The sequence below is a fragment of the Moschus berezovskii genome, chromosome 6 (genome assembly GCF_049115385.1).
Source record: "Moschus berezovskii isolate FMDL1 chromosome 6, NW_MosBer_1.0, whole genome shotgun sequence".
NCBI classification, from domain to species: Eukaryota; Metazoa; Chordata; class Mammalia; order Artiodactyla; family Moschidae; genus Moschus; species Moschus berezovskii.
The window spans coordinates 18,381,953-18,401,110 of record NC_142465.1 but is presented as its reverse complement, the minus strand read 5'-3'; the positions used below and the strand labels follow the sequence as shown (position 1 = coordinate 18,401,110).

At 37.6% G+C, this 19,158-nt stretch overlaps 1 protein-coding gene across 1 annotated transcript in view; it reads left to right on the top strand.

Annotated features, from left to right (window-relative positions):
• SLC6A15 (solute carrier family 6 member 15) overlaps positions 1–15,079 on the top strand; it is a 30,870-nt gene extending 15,791 nt beyond the window's left edge. Inside the window, exons 6-11 of the mRNA XM_055394897.2 lie at positions 2,066–2,307; positions 2,409–2,601; positions 3,472–3,664; positions 6,869–7,028; positions 12,166–12,328; positions 13,723–15,079. Coding sequence (XP_055250872.2) covers positions 2,066–2,307; positions 2,409–2,601; positions 3,472–3,664; positions 6,869–7,028; positions 12,166–12,328; positions 13,723–14,094 — 1,323 coding nt within the window. The 3' untranslated portion in view covers positions 14,095–15,079. The remainder of the gene's footprint in view (positions 1–2,065; positions 2,308–2,408; positions 2,602–3,471; positions 3,665–6,868; positions 7,029–12,165; positions 12,329–13,722) is intronic.
• Positions 15,080–19,158: the final 4,079 nt, after the last annotated feature.

Here is a 19,158-nt window from a genome sequence, read left to right as displayed (position 1 = left end):
TAAACACACAATCTCAATTTAGTTCAGAAATTGGAAGTTGTCTGAGGGATGACTGCAGCCAAGCATCATGCTGAGAGACTTGGGGAGAAGATTTTAGCCTCCCTGGAATTGCCACTCCTGGCAGCTGCCGTGATACTGTGAAAAAGAGGCTGTGTTTTTGAGTATCTGGTTCGAAGTGGTGTTTTGTTCATTCTCAAGTAGCAAAAATGTTGACATTGTGATCTGCTTCTCTTCTATTGTTCAAAAGTCCTGTAGAGTTGTTGGAATTCCTCAGTGAGTAATTAGTTCACATTTATGAATTTCAGCTATATTATCATTTAAATCAGGCACAAATGGGCCATACTTAGTGACCACAAATATTTCTTTTTTACAAGATAGAAAAGAAAAAGTTTTCTGAGTTTAAAACAACCATCTTTGGTGTGAATTCCTGGAATATCACCTTTCTCTAAGTTGGTAATTGTTTGTGACATGATTCTAAATATTTGATTTAAATAGATATTTTAGAATCTAGATACTTGAATATGAAACTTTTACATGGTCCCCATGTTTAAAACTGCAATACATGGTTAACATTTAAACCAAAACTGGAAAGAACTACTAAAATACAGTGAATTACTTCTTCAGCTCACTTTGGACTGTTGATGATTGGTATTAGGCCATTGTAGGATGTGATAGTTAATATAATAACAATAAAAAGTTGTCAGTTTCCTTTAAATTTAAGTTGTTTATGTAAGGGAGAAAGTACCTAAGTACACAAAATATTCTTAGTGAATGGAGATTTAATTTCTGAATTGGTAATCATCAGAATGTCTTTAGAAATAGGTATTGTCTGCCATCTAGTGGGTAAAATAGAGATAGTTGAATGAGTTCGGTTTTCATTTGCTGATTATGTCCAACTCTTTGAGACCTCCTGGACCACAGCATGCCCGGCTTCCCTGTCCTTCACTATCTCCTGGAGTTTGCTCATGACCGTTGAGTCAGTAATACCACTCAACCATTTCATCCTCTGTCACCCCCTTCTCCTCCTGTCCTCAGTCTTTCCCAGCATCAGGGTCTTTTCCAATGCTTATCAGCATAGCTGTTACTATAGCCCATATGTTAGCAGTTATTGAGGACTCAGTGTGGTAGGCAATGTGATGAGTAGTATTTACATGCTTTGTTACTCGCATCTTTCAGTTGAAAAAAAGTAAACTCAGAGTGGACAGGCCACTCATCCTAGGATGCACTATTTTTAGATTAAATGACTGTCTATGGAAGTCATGCTCTTAACCACATCTGGGTTTGTTCCCAATAAAGGCAATTTCATTGCAAAGGTAAAAAGAGATAAAATGCAATTTTAAGTACTACTGTTACTGAAATCAGAGTTAACTGTTTATTGAGGTCTTTGCCCAATATGGCTAATATTAATTGTTTAAAAGGTTTAGTTACATAGTGATAATTGTTTAAGAAGTAAAGCAGAGTTACTTGAAAAATATGTTCAGCACAGATTCCAAACTTTAGAACTTTGAATTACTTCAATTTTCAAAGGAAAAGCTTTCAGGAAACTACAAAATGAAAGAATAATACCTATGTGAATATGCAAAGTACAAATTGTTCAACTCTACCCAGCTTATAATTATTATCTGCTTTGGCTGTTAGACTTTACCAGAAAACACAAAACTTAGGGCATTCGTTAAATAAAATTTATAACTTTTATGGCTAACTGGTTTATGTTGCTTTGGAAAGAAAAAAAAAACAGAAAGAAGTGAAGGTAGTTCATTTCTCTCTCAAGTTGTCCTTTGATTTGTCCTAAAGATATTTAAAATTTCCCATATGATTTTTTTCTCCATGTAACTAATATCTCCATCTAAAGTTTTGATAGTCTATGGCCTTTCTTATTCATTTTCCTTGTATAATTCCTCAATGAAAAGTTTGTTCTTTCTCCTTAAGAACAGATAATCCTCTGTTTTGAATTATCTTTGGATGTGTGTCATTGTGATATAATTAAACAACAGAATTGATTCCTTGTAGATTATTGAGAAATAATATTTTGCAGCTGACTTCTGTTCTGTTGAATTTTAAACAGCTTGAAATCATGCTGGAGCCGAAGGTGTGGAGAGAAGCTGCAGCTCAGGTGTTCTTTGCCTTAGGTCTGGGGTTCGGTGGTGTCATCGCCTTTTCAAGCTACAACAAGAGAGACAACAATTGCCACTTCGATGCCGTCCTGGTGTCCTTCATCAATTTTTTTACTTCTATCCTGGCAACGCTGGTGGTGTTTGCAGTTCTGGGCTTCAAAGCAAATGTCATAAATGAGAAATGCATTGCAGAGTATGGTTATTAATTTCCTTTAGATTTGATGGCATAATTGTCTTTCAAAAAAATCTCCTTCCAAACCCACAAGTATTTATTAATGCTGTTTTGCTTTTCAGAAATTCAGAAATGATCATCAAACTTGTGAAAATGGGCAACATTAGTCAAGATATTATTCCCCGTCATATCAACTTTTCAGCTATTACTGCAGAAGATTATGACTTAGTTTATGACATCATTCAAAAAGTGAAAGAAGAGGAGTTTCCTGCGCTTCATCTCAATGCCTGTCAAATTGAAGATGAGCTCAATAAAGTTAGTAGTCTATGTTTAAGCACTAAAACAATTCTCATTAACTTAAAATATGCCTTACCCAGAAGGCTTCTTTTCGGAAAAGGACCTTTAAAATGCCTATGGAAGAGCGTGCTGTTTCAAAATTCATCTTTATTTCAGAGAGTGTATTTTCTTAAATCAAAAAGGTTTGCTTTACCTTAAAAAGTAGTTTCACTGATGAAGCCACAATAATTTAAAATATGAATATAAATAAGGTGATTTTCACATAGAAAATGAAATTAGATACATTTGCCGGTATAATACTTAACACAAAACTTGAATTATGATGACCATTTACATATTGCAGAATTGTTTGGACACATGAATGATATTTCCCATCTTAATAGTTGTGTTTGTTAAGTCATGATTAAGTCCTTTTTCTAGCCACTGTCATATATTTGATTAAACACGATATAGGGGAACGTGAATAAATAGCTTTGCATAAATTGTCACCCTCTCTTTGCTTTGCCAAAAAGGAAAATATAATGAAGAAATTGGCCATTAATCACTCGCTTTAAGATAGCTAAATGTACCTGAGACTAAACATAAAGAATCGTGTGCAGGAAGTTACAGATGAAGCCATCATTAACACAACAATCTTAAATTCCATAAGGAAAGATTTAAATACTAACTCTTAAATTTTTAAATTTTGGCTCTATCTGTGGTCTTTATGAGATAACATGATCACCCTGAATTTTGTTTAGAGTCACATTTCTTAGGAGACAACCTGATGATATCAGTGTGCTTATTTCCAGTAACTGCCCCGCATTATTCAGTTTCCCTGCCTTTTCATATACATAGCCAGCGCTGCACGTGGCTCTGACTAACGTGGCTATTCTGTATATCTTACAGGCTGTTCAGGGGACTGGTTTAGCTTTTATTGCCTTTACAGAAGCGATGACACATTTCCCCGCATCTCCCTTCTGGTCGGTGATGTTCTTCCTCATGCTGGTAAATCTAGGGCTTGGCAGCATGTTTGGAACCATTGAAGGGATCATCACACCCGTTGTGGACACTTTCAAAGTGAGGAAAGAAATCCTCACCGGTGAGTTTCTATGTATTTGACTTTTCATTGAACTGATAGCAGGTCATTTTACTCTTGGTGACTGATCAGAGATGGAAATAGGAAAAGTGTTTATTTTTAAAGCCCACTTATTAATATGTTTCAGAAGTATTTGTTATTTAGGGATGGACAGGGAGGCCTGGTGTGCTGTGATTCATGGGGTCGCAAAGAGTTGGACACGACTGAGCGACTGAACTGAACTGAGGGATTTATTTATGTAATAGACGAAACCCAATGTATATCATATTAATTATTATTAATTACTTATTAGTTATCATTTATTATATTGCTCTTTATTAGTAGTAATGTCATTATGAAGTGCTGGTACTAGAACAAAGTCAAAGAATGTTCATGTATAATTTTGTATTCAAGTCAAATAATTATAAAAAAAAGTTCAGATCATTGGATTTTTCAAAAGCGTATAGCTGACATTGACAAACCTAAATTTAGTTTCCATTTGAAATAGCAATTATAGCCTGATAGAAGCTAATATATCTAGGAAGGAAAGATAATAACATGATTTATCAATATTGATGGTTGTTAATAAGTACAATCTGCAAACAGTTATTAAAGTACTGGCTGTGTATTGCATCATCCTTGCATTTGAGGGATACCAAGGATGTAAGAGAAATTACAACAGAGATGCAGACTTATAGGAGAACCTCTCCTCTAATTATCAGAATAGGACTGATAATTAAAATCAACACACGTAGATAAAACTTGTGTTATGACAGAATGATAAAGACTTTACATGTTCTGCAAATTAAGAAGCAGCAAAGATCATCTAAATATATGAGGGAACTCTCAGAGAAGGCATGGAAATTGAATGAAAAAAAGGCAAGGGTCTCTCAGGGATCAGAGGATAGTTTTAGTTAGTAAGCACACCCAAACAGAGACAAAGGAAGCAGCAAGGAAGCTGCCAGGCCAGGGTGCAGCAACAGTGTTGGTAAGTGATGCAAAAATTAAGTGGAAAAAAATATACAGATGATCTTGAATGCTCGCCAGTGGTGCACAAGCTCCTCCCCAGGCTCTGTGTTTAGCTCTGAAAGATTCAGTAGCCATTTACGTGTCAATAACTCTCCAATGCATATGTACCCTTATCACTCATTGTTCTGCTTAGTGTGCGTCTAAACAATTTCAGCAGCTTGTCAGATACTTACATCCAGATTTCTTTAATTCAGTTGCACACAAATGAGAAATGTCTCTTCCTTTTCCTGAAAGGCATGCTCTGCTTCTGCAGTTTCTATTTATTTTAAGGCTATCAATATCCTCTGACATGCAGACTAAATAACTGTCATCTTTGCTGCTTTCCTCATCTTGCCCTGTATCTCAACCCTCCTGATGTAAAAAGGCTTGCAAAATTAAGGGAACAGCAACAGCGTTGGAGGCGGGGGCGGGTGGGGAAACACACATGGGAGTATTTGCGAACTCCTAGTGGAAGACTTAGTAGGTCAGAGTAGAGAGGAATATACTCGCTATTCCCTTTACCTGTATTTTGGGATCATACTTTTACTTCAAGTCATTTACTTTGAGGAAATGTTTCCCCGTCATCATTGTCAGGCGTTCTTGTCTCCCTTGGTCTGACAGTAGGACTTCGATCCAAGTTACTTATTATCTGTTCCGCTCACCTCGTCAGCGAGGCTCTCAGAGTCTGTACCAACTGGAGCACACTTTCTTCCTACTTACACTGTGATGCGGTTAGGTGAGAGTGAGTGCGGTACAGGCCATGGTTCAAATCTACGCTCTGCTCCTTCCATCCTGAGACTTTGATTTGCTGCGACAAGCATTTACATATTTCAGTATGTGTTAGGCTCCAAGTGAATGCTCTTAATGCTTTTCCTCTTCTACCTGTTGTGTTTATATATAATATTTACTTATGGGTGATGTAACTCATACCACTAGCCTAGCTTCACATGATGAAGGAAATGGCTTAATTTAACCCATACTTATTGAGATTTCTCGGGAACCTCCATTGGATGGGACCCAGGGCTGCCTGTTTTCTCTCCTTCTGAACTGCCTCCACCTGCCCCACTTCCATCATTTTTACTCACTTCTGCTAATAGGGAGTTGAGAAAGACAGCCCAGTCATGTCTTACTTTTGAGGGCTTCTATACTAACATGCCGGAGAAGGCAATGGCAAGCCACTCCAGTACTCTTGCCTAGAAAATCCCATGGATGGAGGAGCCTGGTAGGCTGCAGTCCATGGGGTCGCTAAGGGTCGGACACGACTGAGCGACTTCACTTTCACTTTTCACTTTCACACATTGGAGAAGGAAATGGCAACCCACTCCAGTGTTCTTGCCTGGAGAATCCCAGGGACGGGGGAGCCTGGTGGGCTTCCGTCTAAGGGGTCACACAGAGTCGGACACTACTGAAGTGACTTAGCAGCAGCAGCAGCATACTAACATGCATGAGAGAATAAAGAGTCTAACAAAAATATGTGAATAGTATATAGATTCCAGAATTCCCTCTAAATTTTTATGGTAATGGTATCTGGTTGGAAGTTTCTTCATCTTTCTCCAATTCTTCTACCGAAACTCCTTTTAGACTATTCTTCTTAATTAATTGGAGAATCTGGTTGGCCAACACTGTCATAACTATATTTCCAACTCATCTGCCCAGACAATATCAAGGTAGAGTATGGGTTACTGCTAAGGGGTCAAAGTTTTTTTTTTTCAGTTATGCTTTAACAATAATCATATTTCAATCAAATATAAAAATATGTTATCATAGTCTTTAAGGCACATTCATCTCATGATTAATTTGAAATTTCAATATTGCTTCCAAAACTAGAAAACATTATTAAAAGTAGAAAGGACCTATGAACATTTGCTGCCTGGAAAGGTCACTTTTCTATTAATAATGAGACATGGGTATGGAGATTTATATTATTATTATCTTCTCTGTTTTGGCTCGTTTGTTATTTGGGCTTGATACATACATTTCCACAGACTCAAGGAGATGAATTGAGTTATTGTCCTACAATGAATTCCTATTAAATCCAGGGCTAAATTCAGGTAACTAATTCCCAATATATTCCATGGTATCAGGAAAAGTATCCTATTCATATTATTGCCAACTTATAAAAAGTAGAAACAAAGTGCATATAATAATTTATAATGCAGTTTAAAAGACTTGATTCTGACAAGGTCTTATATTTTTTTTAAATTTATTCCTTTTGTTCAGTTATCTGCTGTCTTCTGGCATTTTGTATTGGCCTGATATTTGTGCAGCGCTCTGGAAACTACTTTGTTACAATGTTTGATGACTATTCTGCAACCCTGCCTCTGCTAATTGTCGTCATTTTGGAGAATATTGCCGTATCCTTTGTTTATGGCATAGATAAGTAAGTATATTCTCTTATGCATCCATTTTACATCTCTGCTTTGGAAAGACTAATTGTTAATATGTGTTTCACTTAGAAGAGGTGAGAAATGACTGGAGGAAAAAATTCCTTGCTACAAAAATCAAATCTTATGCAGGCTCGTCTCTATTCAACAGTTTTAACAAAGTACATCTCCTTATTAGGGTGGTGAGGTAGAACGGTTTAGATGGTAATGAGGTTTAGGATTCTGGAGCTTTGATTTAATTCTGGTTATCAAATAGGAACTTCCAAGAGCTTGTGTATATTGACTAAGTTCCAAGAATGTTGTTAAGTTGTTTTGAGCCATTGTTATGTCCATTTCACACATAAGAAAATTCAGGCTTAGTGAGACACCAAGTGACTTGCTCATCACACACCTGAACAGAGGCAGAACTGGGATTTATAGCCATTTTTGTGCTGTGCTGTGTTTAGTCACTCAGTTGTGTCCGACTCTTTGTGACCCCATGGACTGTAGCCCACCAAGTTCCTCAGTCCATGGGGGTTCTCCAGGCAAGAAGACTGGAGTGGGTTGCCATGCCCTCCTCCAGAGGCTCTTCCCAACCCAGGGATTGAACCCAGGTCTCCTGTATTGTAGGCGGATTCTTTACCATCTGAGCCACCACAAAAGCCCTTTTTTACTTAACTGTAAAGTCTATACTTCTAATTATGTTGCCAACCTCTTTTACAAGAGGGATTTTATTTTGTTATGCTATACAATGCCTTATCATGTTACACAGTGTTTTGTGCAGCAGGACCATTTTGGGAAGATACATACATACACACATACATATATACATACACATCACTGCTTCAGGATATATATAGCATTCACTAAACACAACATATTTATGGAGTCATGACTTGAATTCACTAGATGGCTGAATCTTTAAATTATACACCTGCTTGGTCTGAAAAGTATATACACTTGTGTGAATGAAGCATTAGAGTAATCTCAGAAGAAACACTTTTCTGGAGGCCTTGTCCAGTATTGTTCAAGTTTGTTGTCTTCAGTTGGCATGTGTGGATTAAGGCAGTAAGACCATCAAGCTTATTGGAGGCTTCTTTGATGCAGGAGTAAGTTCACTGAGTGAGGACCAGGGCCCTCTTCAACAACATGAAGAACACTGTTGTACTGAGTGAGCTTTGTGACAAAACTGAGAGAGTATTTTATTACTGTTAAAAGCTTCAGGCAAGGATAGGTAGGGAAACTTACGTTTAGTGATCATGTACCAAATAGCAATAGTAGTAATAGCTATTTAGTTTAGTTTTTTAGTTATTTACTGTTTAGTTGCTAAGCCGTGTCTGACTCTTGCGACTCCATGGAGTATTACTACATCAAAATAAAATGGCTGCACAGCCAAAGAAATGATCAAGAAAATAAAAAAGTAACCTATTGAATGAGAAAAACATTTGCAAATCAAATATCCAATAAGGGGTTAATATCCACAATTTATAAGGACTTATAACTCAGTAGAAAAAAAAATAAACAAGTCAATTAAACAATGGACAAAGGACCTGAATTTTTCCAAAGAATATATACAGATGATCAACAGAACATGAAAAGTTGTCAATATCACTAATCATCAGGGGAATGCTGTATGCACTGTCTTAATCCTTGTAACAGTATTCTGTGGTGACTAATATTACTCATGTCACAGATGTAAAATTGGCCCGCCTTGCATAGGATACAGTATCTTAGTTGTAATGCCAAGACTTTTAACTTTAATTTCAAAACCAAGTATTTCTATAGTCTACTGACCTACCCGCAACCCCTCACCCGCACTGTGTTGGAATGTTATATTGTTATTGGATTGATCTGTGGATCAGTAGGATCATAATTTAGTTTCCATTTAGACTGTTCATCATTTACAATAGGCATAGTGGTAAATATTTCTTTTTAGTAGCTCCTAAATAGTAATCATTATAACAACAAAAGGAATAATACTACTACTAATACTTGCATCTATAAATTTCTGCTGTTTGTAAGATAGTGTGCTTTGCATATGTTTTCTATGAGCCTAACAATACCTCTCCAAGATGGGTATTATCTTTCTTGAGAATGCCAAAAATGATGTTCAGAAGGACTAAGATATACGTTTAGAAATTATGGAGGTATGATTTGAAACCCGATCTGTTGGCCTCTAAAGCTCATATCTTGTCCAAGGAGCACAATTAAAATTCTCCTGTTTAAAACGCTCTTATTTAATTACTTTTCCCTCCTTTAAATGTCTGCAGGAATCTTATGTTCCTCATGTTCACCTTCAGTAGTGTCATGAGCTCAGTTCTGCTCTGTCATCTGCCATGTTTACCTAAATTTCCAGAGACAGGGTTGAGAGAAAGAAGCCTTCCAAAACCTACATGTTTGAGATAGCAAATTCAAATGCAGGAAAAAAAAATATTGTATGGGCTTCCCTGTAGCTCAGTCGGTAAAGAATCTGCCTGCACTACAGGAGACCTGGGTTTGATCCCTGGGTTAAGAGATTAGGAAGAAATGTGATTGAGAGAAAATGAGAAGGAAGATCCTATGATGCTGAAAGTGATGGCTGCACAGATTGCATTTCCCCAAGTTTCCTATTTAAAATTAAGGAGAAAAAGAATGACTAGAAAGCAAAACCAAATACCCATGGACACCAGAAAGAAGATGTTCTCATGAACCCTCAAATATGAAAGGTTGGGACAAACCACTGGCGGCCACAGAACCTGTGTGGTATCACATCCGTGTGGGTGATGGTAGCGGATATACAGCTGGGCCTCTGTCCTCCCTGCCATGTGTGGTAGGCTGATTAACTTGAAGATAGTGAGCTAAACTGGAGAGATAGTATCTCTGCCCTCATTTAGCAGTTTGCAGAGGGATCCAAACACAACAAGATCATCAGTGCTGGAACAGTCTGGTCTCTAAAATCTTGAAATGAACAACCCAAAGCTCTCTTCCAAGATAAAGCTCTGCACTGAGAGCAAAGTGGTGGGAGCAAAACCTGAGCTGAGCAGGAGATGGGCAGTAGAGGACTCCACAACTACTGAGCCCACATGCCGTAGGATCTGTGCTCCACAACAAGAACGAGAAGCCCACACACTGCAACTCGTAGTCTCTGCTCACCACAACTAGACAAAGTCCGTGCAGCAATGAAGACCCAAATGCACTCAAAAATAACTAAATAAATTAAAAAAAAAAATAAAGAAGAAATGCCTATCTATCCTTCCCTCTCCAAAATTCAGGAAATTTTTTTTCACTTAAATGTGGTTAAATCATAAACAAAAGTCATTAAAAAAAGCAGAAAGGAGCAGAATAATATCCCTTCAGATAACAAATCGACACAAGCAAAACAGATAGAAAACTAATAATATTTCGAAATGAAGTTGAAATAAATGTTGAAAAATGATAGAAGCCACAAAAGAATAGCATATATCAGTTATTTTAAAATTGAGAAATATAATAATTAGAGACAAGGGAGATTTGAAAACAGAGGTGATAGAACTCAGGAAATAATTGTGGATAACAGAAAAATCACTTAATAAATGAAGTCAAAACAAAAACAATAAGTAAAATATATATATATCCTCAAGAATTAGAAGCTAGAAAGGAGGACTACTTTTTAAAATCAAAAAGAAATCACCAAGGATAAGAAAATGAATAGAAACAGCAGTCAAGCAAAGATGATTCAACATTTGTACAATGAGGACCTCTAAACGCAGTGGATGGGAAATAACTCTAAAAACTATAATTAAAGAAACATACCAAAGCAAATAACTTGAGTGTTGAAAGGGCAGATGATATAGTTGGAACAAACAGACATAAAGGCTGACACCAGGACAAAGCCTAGGATGTTACTTGGAGACCAAAAAAAAAAAAAGCACGCAGGTAAAAAACAGTACAAAACAAATTATTTACAATGGAAAAATCTGATAGTCAACAAAATTTTTGTAACAATCTTACATAGACATATTTATGATTTTCGAAGAAAGGAAATGTAAACTACAGATTTTAAAATCAGCTGACCTGACATTCAAATATAGTGAACACAAATAATTTTAAACATGCAAGAAATTAGGAAATATAGTTACTGTGATCCCTTTTTGAAGAATCTACTGGAGAATTAGCTTTAGACAACCAAGAAGTCTACAGAAACATTAGTACAAGGCTGGTAGATGGGCAGTACATATTTTATCTCGAGTTAAATATTAAGGGATATAAACTAGTATGTAATGGCTACATACTCCTGAGAGTGTTAACATCATAAAGTGTGAATGTGGGGAATTCCTTTGTGGTTCGGTGGTTAGGACTTAGTGATCTCGCTTCTGGGGCCCTGGGTTTGATATCTGTTCTGGGAACTAAGATCCCACAAGCTATGCAGTGAAAAAAAGGAAAGAAGAAAAAGGCAAGTCTTATTTCAGGTAAATAATGTATCAGTAACTTGACTTAAAGAAGCAAACACATAAGTCTAAGCATTACTCAGTCTCAGTGCTAATTCACAGGAAATAAGAGGATCAGATGCACTTACGAAGCCAACAGTGTGGGGTTTGCAATTGTTAACAGCAGAATCTAAACTGTGGGAAACTGCAGGACAGAGTGCCCAGCTCATCTAAAAAATGAATGATGGAAATGATACAGAGATGTAGGAGGCGCTTAGCAGAGATGAAAAAAGGACTTCAGAAAAAAATGAAAAATCAAAGAATCATCATGTGTGGATCCTCTTTCAATTAAATGACACCAGACTGAAAACAGAAATGAGAGTTTGGATCAGTTGGATTGGATGATGTGAGTTAATTATCTCTAAATAAAAAAAAAAGAGAGAAACAAGGAAATTTTAATGTATTGCAAATATTGTGTTCATAGCATGAAAGGTCATCAGTTGGAGGAGACTTTCCAATAATTGGCTTATGGGGATTTTCTCCAAATGAAAAGTACAGTACACTGGTTCCATTTTACATTATAATGTTCTTAATTGATAAGTCATCTTCCAATATGACTTTTAGATTCAGTGGAAAGTGTCATAGGGTATCATGTTTAACCCTGGTCAAACCATTGATATAATGCACATTTTAAAGGACATTTAATTTAGCATATTTTAATATAGCTACCTTAACTCGAGGAATAATTAAATTCTTTCTTTCTATTTAGGTTTATGGAAGACCTAACGGACATGCTGGGCTTTGCTCCCAACAGATATTACTACTATATGTGGAAATACATTTCCCCTCTGATGCTGTTATCACTGCTAATTGCTAGCATTGTGAATATGGGATTCAGTCCTCCTGGCTATAATGCATGGATGGAAGATAAGGTAAAATAAAAAGAAGGAAATCAGATAAAGAATACACAAAATGTCACTTTAGAGGTTTTTGGCTTTAACTTTTTTTCAGTCTAGTTTCCTGTTTAATGGGTGGTACTGCTTTTATGCAGGGATCTTAAGATTTATGTTTTATTTGGCCCCAAATATGTATGTTTTTTATTTGTAGTGAATATTTTTAGTACATAAGAAACATTGACTTGTACCTCATTAAAGCAGTTTTATCCACATCACCATAGATGGACTAATAATTATTTAGGCTTTTGACACTAGAGAACATACTGACCAAACCACCAGAAATAATTTTTCCTGCATAAATTTATGAAATCATATCTGAGACACTCTATACCAATGAAAATATGCATCAACCGTGTAGACATAATTTAAATAAATATTGAAGTAGAGTTTTGCTATAACTGCCTTCTATTAGCCGTGAATATTCAGTTTCTGTTCTCAAGCTGCTTTAGCTACATCGTAATGCAGTCACAAGATATATATTATCTATTAGAAAATCAGAATGCTTAATTTTTAGAGCTACCTCTGACCTTTATTCTATGGTCACTAATTCTATATAACAACAACTAAATTCATGACTATTCTAAAAATATAAGTCTGCTATCCTTTATCAAAACCCTTGGGGACAAATGTAGTTCAAAATTTAATTTCAGATTCTAGAAAGGTAATGTGGAGAAGGAAATAGCAACCCACTCCAGTATTCTGGCCTAGAGAATCCTGTGGAGAGGGGAGCCTGGTGGGCTGCTGTCCATGGGGTCTCACAGGGTCGGACACGACTGAAGTGATTTAGCATGCATGCATGCATTGGAGAAGGAAATGGCAACCCACTCCAGTATTCTTGCCTGGAGAATCCCAGGGACGGAGGAGCCTGGTGGGCTGCCATCCATGAGGTCGCACAGAGTCAGACACGACTGAAGCAACTTAGCAGCAGCAGCAGAAAGGTGATGTGGCTCATATAACAGGTATCCGTTGCTTAGTAACAATGACCCACAACTTAATGACTGAAAAGCAGTGCTGACTTATTATTTCTTAGGGTTTTGTGGATAAAATGGACGATTCTTCTCTGAGTCTTGCCTGAGTCAACTCATGCAGTTGACTAAACTTGGAGAGCTGGGCTGTCTCTGTGTGAGCTTTCACTCTTGACTTCTTCCAGGCATTATGGGCTCAGGGCAGCATCTAAGACACAGAGGCAGAAATCATCAGGCTTTTGAGGCTTTTCCTTGGAAGTTGCTCACTGTCACTTCCACAGCAATTTATTAATCACAAGACTAGCCCAGTTTCTTTGCTTATACGCCTGAGATAAATATAATTTTTTTGTGTGTGTCCCTGCAGAGAACGCCAGATGATTAATAATTATTTTTTGACTTTAACAGGCATCTGAGAGATTTCTGAGCTACCCAACGTGGGGGATGGTCGTCTGTATCTCTCTGATGGTCCTGGCAGTATTGCCCATCCCGGTTGTCTTCATCATCCGCCACTGCAACCTGATAGATGACAGTTCTGGTAATTTAGCATCTGTGACCTATAAGAGAGGAAGGGTCCTGAAGGAGCCTGTAAACTTAGAGGGAGATGATGCAAGCCTCATTCATGGCAAGATATCAAGCGAGATGTCCTCTCCAAATTTTGGTAAAAATATTTATCGAAAACAGAGCGGATCGCCAACTCTGGATACAGCTCCCAACGGACGCTATGGGATAGGGTACTTGATGGCCGACATGCCAGACATGCCGGAATCTGACTTATAGCTGGAGGTGGGGGGCGGGGAGTGCAGAAATCAGTGAGTGTTAGTTGGTTCATTTTTATTAATGAACATTGGCTCTATTAAGAGAAGCGTCAGACTTCGCTTATCAGAGGGCGATCTCAGGTGTTCCATGGCTGTGATCTTTAATCCTAACGGCAAGGGGAAATTCAGCTTGACCATTCCTTTGGATTCTCGGTTTACTTTTGAGCAGAAAGAGCCACAGACAAAGCGTACAATAATTGACTGAGGTCCACGTTGGTCGGAAGTTTTAACAATACTTCTGGCGTTTGTCTTTTCCAGGGATTCCTATCTCTCAAAAAACAGGCGTTACCTCAGTTTCCAGCAATTTCTGGCTGTCATGCTAGGGGCAACTCAAAAATGGTGTACTGCAGAAGTGATTAAGTTTGCCTTCAGGGTAACCCCCAGGATTAAAATGAACAGTTCTGTAAGCTGGTGCTGCTCAGCACACTTCCATGAACATATCCTGTAGATAGGCTGCACTTATTTTGGTAGCATTGATACCTTCTTAGGCTATTAGTTGAAGAAAACTGCAAAGTATTTTCTTATGTAATAGCTGTATAGAGCAATAGTATCAAAGAATAAGAAGGCACTGATGCTGGGATGAAAGGTGACATTCAGAAGTGACTGGGGACCGTGTGTGTGATGGCTGTATATTTTGTGTAAAATACATGTGTGTGAAAATGATCTAAGAATGAGTCACTCAGCACTCTCAAGAATTGTGCTGGTTCCGCATTTTTCTATGCCGTGTGCCTAAAAACCTACTTGATATTTATTGTGGTTTCAAGATTACTCATAGTATATTTCTATAATATACTTGCAGTGTACATAGCTGTATATTAGTACTCTTAAGTACTGATTTGAAAACTTTAAGCAGGATGGCATTTTATTTCATATCTTTCTGTTTTGCTTCTGTTTTCTGCAAATATAAATCCTTTTTTAAGTAATTGTTAAAATTGTATGGCACTACACTTTAAGCAACAAATAAAGTTCAAAAATGATGTTTGTTTCCCTCATTGATTTCTCTTGTGCTGCCTGCGTGGGATTGTCTTGCATCTCTGTCAGCACTTAGGCATTTCATAATAATTAATCATCACATTCCAAGGGGGATTAATAGATTGACTAACAGAGTTACCCCCACTTTAGGGGCAAAAGAAAAGGAGAGTATTGTGGCTAAACGGTGTTCTAATGTAGTCTCACGGGCTTCCCAGGAGGCTCAGTGGTAAAGAATTCACCTGAAATTCAGGAGATGTAGCTTCAGTCCCTGGGTTGGGAAGATCCCCTGGAGAAGGAAATGGCAATGCACTCCAGTATTCATGTCTGGGAAATCCTATGGACAGAGGAGTCTGGTGGGCTACAGTGCAGGAGATCGTGAAAGAGTCAGATGAGACCGAGCAACTGAACAGCAACATTAACAACGGAGTCTCGCAATTCTTGGGAAAATACTTATAGGCTCCCAGGAAATCACGTGCAGGGGTGACTGCTTGCTGGATCTGTATTGTCTCCGAAGTGTAAAAAAGTTATGATGATTTCTATGAAAATGTTGCATATATGAGGTTGGATGAAGCAGAACTCCATTGAGTGTCATCTAGTTAAAAAGATTTTATTTAACTGTCCTACCACTATATCGGTCATATTTTAAAAATAATGATGGATAAAGCACCAAAAGAGGAGAGGTAGTGTACGCACTGTATCCATTGATTTATTTTGGCCAAATATTTTTCACCTGCTATGGAATATACTAATAGACTGCATCACTGCATTTAAAATATAATTCCACTGGTGACTAAAACTTTTTTGCATCTTCACTAATACAGTATTTTGTTTCACTTCAATAATATTTTATAGATAAGCAATATATGCACATTATACAGACTCAAAAATTGTCATAATTCAGTGTAAATTAAGTTCCCCCTTCAAAATTTCTCCTTGTCACCCATTTCCCATCCTTGAAGGCAACCATTACCAGTTTCTTAGGTGTCTTTATGGAGATGCTCAACATATACTCTTTACATAATGACCACATTCTGCATTCTTCCCTATGAATCTTACTTATTTCAAGAAATAATTTCTACAGCGTTTCATGTGAAGGCACATAAATCTGCCTCTTTATTTCAGAAGTTGAGGTAATATAAATTTTGTTTTCGTCTTGAAACAGTGTTTTCTTCCATAAGCTATCCCAGTATTAGAACTGCTGTAGCAAATGCCTACTTTACCTGCCAACTTTTAGCTTAACTTGATATTGTACGGCCAAGCAGCACACGTCCCTGTACACTCCCTCTATTGCCAAGAGGGCTGCTGATCTACAATTTGGGTACATGCCTTGCACTAGGGAATAGTGTCTTCTGTTCTCAGGGTAATAGGAAAACTTGCAGGAATCCTTTCAGATGGAAGAGAATCTGAACGCCTTCATAAGACAGAGGAGGAAACTAAGGTCATGGAAACAAAAGCAAAATGAATTCTGCTTTTTTCATTCAGTTAATTCTTCAGCCATTCTTTCATTTCTTCGCCCTTTCTTTCATCATCTACTCACTAAGAGTCTGCCTTATTCTTAGTACCAAGCTGAGAAACCATTGTCATTAAGGTGTAAACAATTCATCTTTTCCCCGCTTTCTCACTTTTACCTGGGAGCTACCCTACCTGCTTTTTCTCCTCAGCCAGTATAGTATTTAATCAATAAATGGTAGTATGAAGCGTCCCAAAATTTGCTTTTGCTTTACTTTCCACTCTCTATAAACTCTGGCCTTAAACTCACACCTAGATGTGACAGAGCCAAAGGTTATTCAAGTGGAAAGCAGCCTGGGGAGTTTGACAGGAGGGCTAGTAGAGTGTTCCGAGTGGATCAAAGGAGATGGAGAAAATGTATTCACTTTTAGGTGTTGAGTCATAGTGAGGAAGCCTAATACCTTAGTGAAAGGACATCTTATGGTATAATTTTATGAAAGTATATTTGCCTTTTACATCTGTTTCTGTTTATGTGCATTGTTGGGTAGATGCTATTTTTTAAATTGAATCTTCAAATGGGTGTGTGATTCCAGAAGATTTCAGATAAGACATAGTACTTCTTAACTACAATTATGATTTTGAGTCACTTGTGACCTTTCTAAAGACATGGTTCTAACCTACTGAACTTGAATCCTTTTGGGATTGGATACAGAATATGAGTATTTTTTAAAAAATATTCTAATATTCATTCTTGGTTAGGAACCATAGGTATGAAGAAGATGAAAAAGAAAATCAAGTAGAATATGAATTCTGTCTTCAGTTAAAATAAAAATGAAGATACAGTAACTGTAATATTGCGGGAGAACAATAATTCAGGTAGATAGAATTTGGAATTCATAATTTAAAAGTACGTGAAAAGTAAAACATCTTTCTCCTTTTGCCTTTTTTTCTGGTCAATGTATTTTCCGGTCACTCCTCAGAGATATACATGTCTATGCCAACTGAATGATTAAAATCACTATTAATTATAGCAATTACATAAATTTTCCCATAGCTTTTAGTTGTAGGTTTTTTGAGTCTAAAAGGGAAAGACATAAAACTCTAGGTAACTACTAGAACTATTGAAGTTGACATTTCATATAAGCTATCCACTGATGCTCTGGTCATAGCAAACACCCTCTTCCCACAACATACAGATGACTCTACACATGGACATCACCAGATGGTCAATATCGAAATCATCTTGATGAAATTTTTTGCAGCCGAAGATGGAGAAGCTGTATACAGTCAGCAAAAACAAGACATGGTTCTGATAGTGGCTCAAATCCTTAAAATCCAGGCTTAAATTGAAGAAAGTAGGAGCACCACTAGACCAGTTCAGTTCAGTTCAGTTCAGTCGCTCAGTCATGTCCGACTCTTTGTGACCCCATGAATCATAGCACGCCAGACCTCCCTGTCCAAATCACTTATGATTACATAGTGGAGGTGACCAATGGATTCAAGTGATTAGACCTGGTAGACAAGATGCCTGAAGAAATATGGAAGGAGGTTCATAACATTGCACAGGATGTGGTTATCAAAACCATCCCCCAAGAAGAGAAATGTGAAAAGCAAAATGGTTGTCTGAGGAGGCCTTACAAATGGCTGAGAAAAGAAGAGAAGGGAAAGGCAAAGGAGAAAGGGAAATATATACCCAACTGAATGCAGAGTTCCAGAGAACAGCAAGGAGACATAAGAAAACCTTCTTAAGGGATCAATGCAGAGAAATAGAAGTAAACAATAGAATGGGAAAGAATGGTCAGTTCTTACTACTCAGTCGTGTCTGACTCTTTGTGATCCCATGGACTGCAGCACGCCAGGCCTCCCTGTCCATCACCCACTCCCGAAGTTCACTCAAACTCATGTCCATCGAGTCGGTGATGGCATCCAACCATCTCAACCTCTGTCGTCCCCTTCTCTTACCCTCAATCTTTGCCAGCATCAAGGTCTTTTCCAATGAGTCAGTTCTTTGCATCAGGTGGCCAAACTATTGGAGTTTCAGCTTCAACATCAGTCCTTCCAATGAATATTTAGGACTGATTTCCTTTAGGATGGACTGGTTGGGTCTCCTTGCAGTCCAAGGGACTCTCAAGAGTCATATCCAACAGCACAGTTCAAAAGCATCAATTCTTCGGTGCTCGGCTTTCTTTATCGTCCAACTCTCATATCCATACATGACCACTGGAAAAACCATACCCTTGACTAGACGGACCTTTGTTGGAAAAGTAATGTCTCTGCTTTTTAATATGCTGTCTAGGTTGGTCTAGGTTTTCTTCCAAGGAACCAGTGTCTTTTAATTTCCTGGCTGCAGTCACCATGTGCAGTGATTTTGGAGCCCCCCAAAATAAAGTCTCTCACCTTTTCCATTGTTTCCCCATCTATTTGCCTTGAAGTGATGGGACAGGATGCCATGATCTTAGTTTTCTGAATGTTGAATTTTAAGCCAACTTTTTCACTCTCCTCTTTCACTTTCATCAAGAGGCTCTTTAGTTCTTCTTCACTTTCTGCCATAAAGGTGGTGTCATCTGCATATCTGAGGGTATTGATATTTCTTCTGGCAATCTTG